The following is an 839-nucleotide window of genomic DNA, read 5'->3' as shown; positions in this document are numbered from 1 at the left end:
TCTCTCTCTCTCTCTCTCTCTCTCTCTCTCTCTCTATCTCTCTCACACTCCACCTCTGCCTCTAACTAACTAAAGTGTAATGGGCCAACGATTAAGCAGAATTATAATATAGATTGTCTCACAGATACACGTTCATTTCTCTATAGTAAGAGTAAATGTGAAAGGGAAATAATGACGTTTGTGAGTGGTAAAGTTAACAGAAGAAGATAGTGAGCACTGACAATATTTTCTTTCTATTTTCTAGCCAACGAACTGTGTGGTGACTATGCAGAAGACTTTAAGAAGCGTCACAATGAAATGTGTCACATGTACTACGAATGCAACCTTGGTTACCTAAATGACGTTCAGGAATGTGCTCCTGGTACTGTATTTAATCCTAGGATCCAAGTATGCGACTACCTGAATAACACTGACTGTGGCAACTTGCAGGTGCCTAAGAGCGCCATAGAGTTTGGACGTGGTGGAGGCGGAAATGGTGGAGGCGGAAATGGTGGAGGCGGAAATGGTGGAGGTAATGGTGGCTGGAACGGAGGTAATGGTGGCTGGAACGGAGGTAATGGTGGCGGGCAAGGTGGAGGTAGATATGGTCAAGGTGGAGGAAACGGTGGAGGAAACAGAGGAGGAGGACAAGGAGGATGGAATGGAGGTAACCGTGGAGGAGGAGGAAAAGGAGGATGGAATGGTGGAAATGGAGGTAACCGTGGAGGAGGACAAGGAGGAGGAGGACAAGGAGGAGGAGGACAAGGAGGAGGAGGACAAGGAGGAAGAGGACAAGGAGGAGGAGGTGGAAGTTATGGACAAGGTGGAGGAGGAGGAAACCGTGGAGGACAAGGTGGACG

The 839-nt window shown here is 47.9% G+C and overlaps 1 protein-coding gene across 1 annotated transcript in view; it reads left to right on the top strand.

Moving 5' to 3' along the window:
• Positions 1-839, top strand: part of LOC128248503 (uncharacterized) — a gene marked incomplete at its 5' end in the record, with an annotated part of 9,322 nt that overhangs the window by 3,090 nt on the left and 5,393 nt on the right. The window contains one exon of the mRNA XM_052969886.1: positions 245-694. Coding sequence (XP_052825846.1) covers positions 245-694 — 450 coding nt within the window. The remainder of the gene's footprint in view (positions 1-244; positions 695-839) is intronic.

Source organism: Octopus bimaculoides, chromosome 1, assembly GCF_001194135.2.
Source record: "Octopus bimaculoides isolate UCB-OBI-ISO-001 chromosome 1, ASM119413v2, whole genome shotgun sequence".
NCBI classification, from domain to species: Eukaryota; Metazoa; Mollusca; class Cephalopoda; order Octopoda; family Octopodidae; genus Octopus; species Octopus bimaculoides.
Note: the sequence above shows the minus strand (reverse complement) of the source record. Positions and strands in the feature narration are given on the sequence as shown.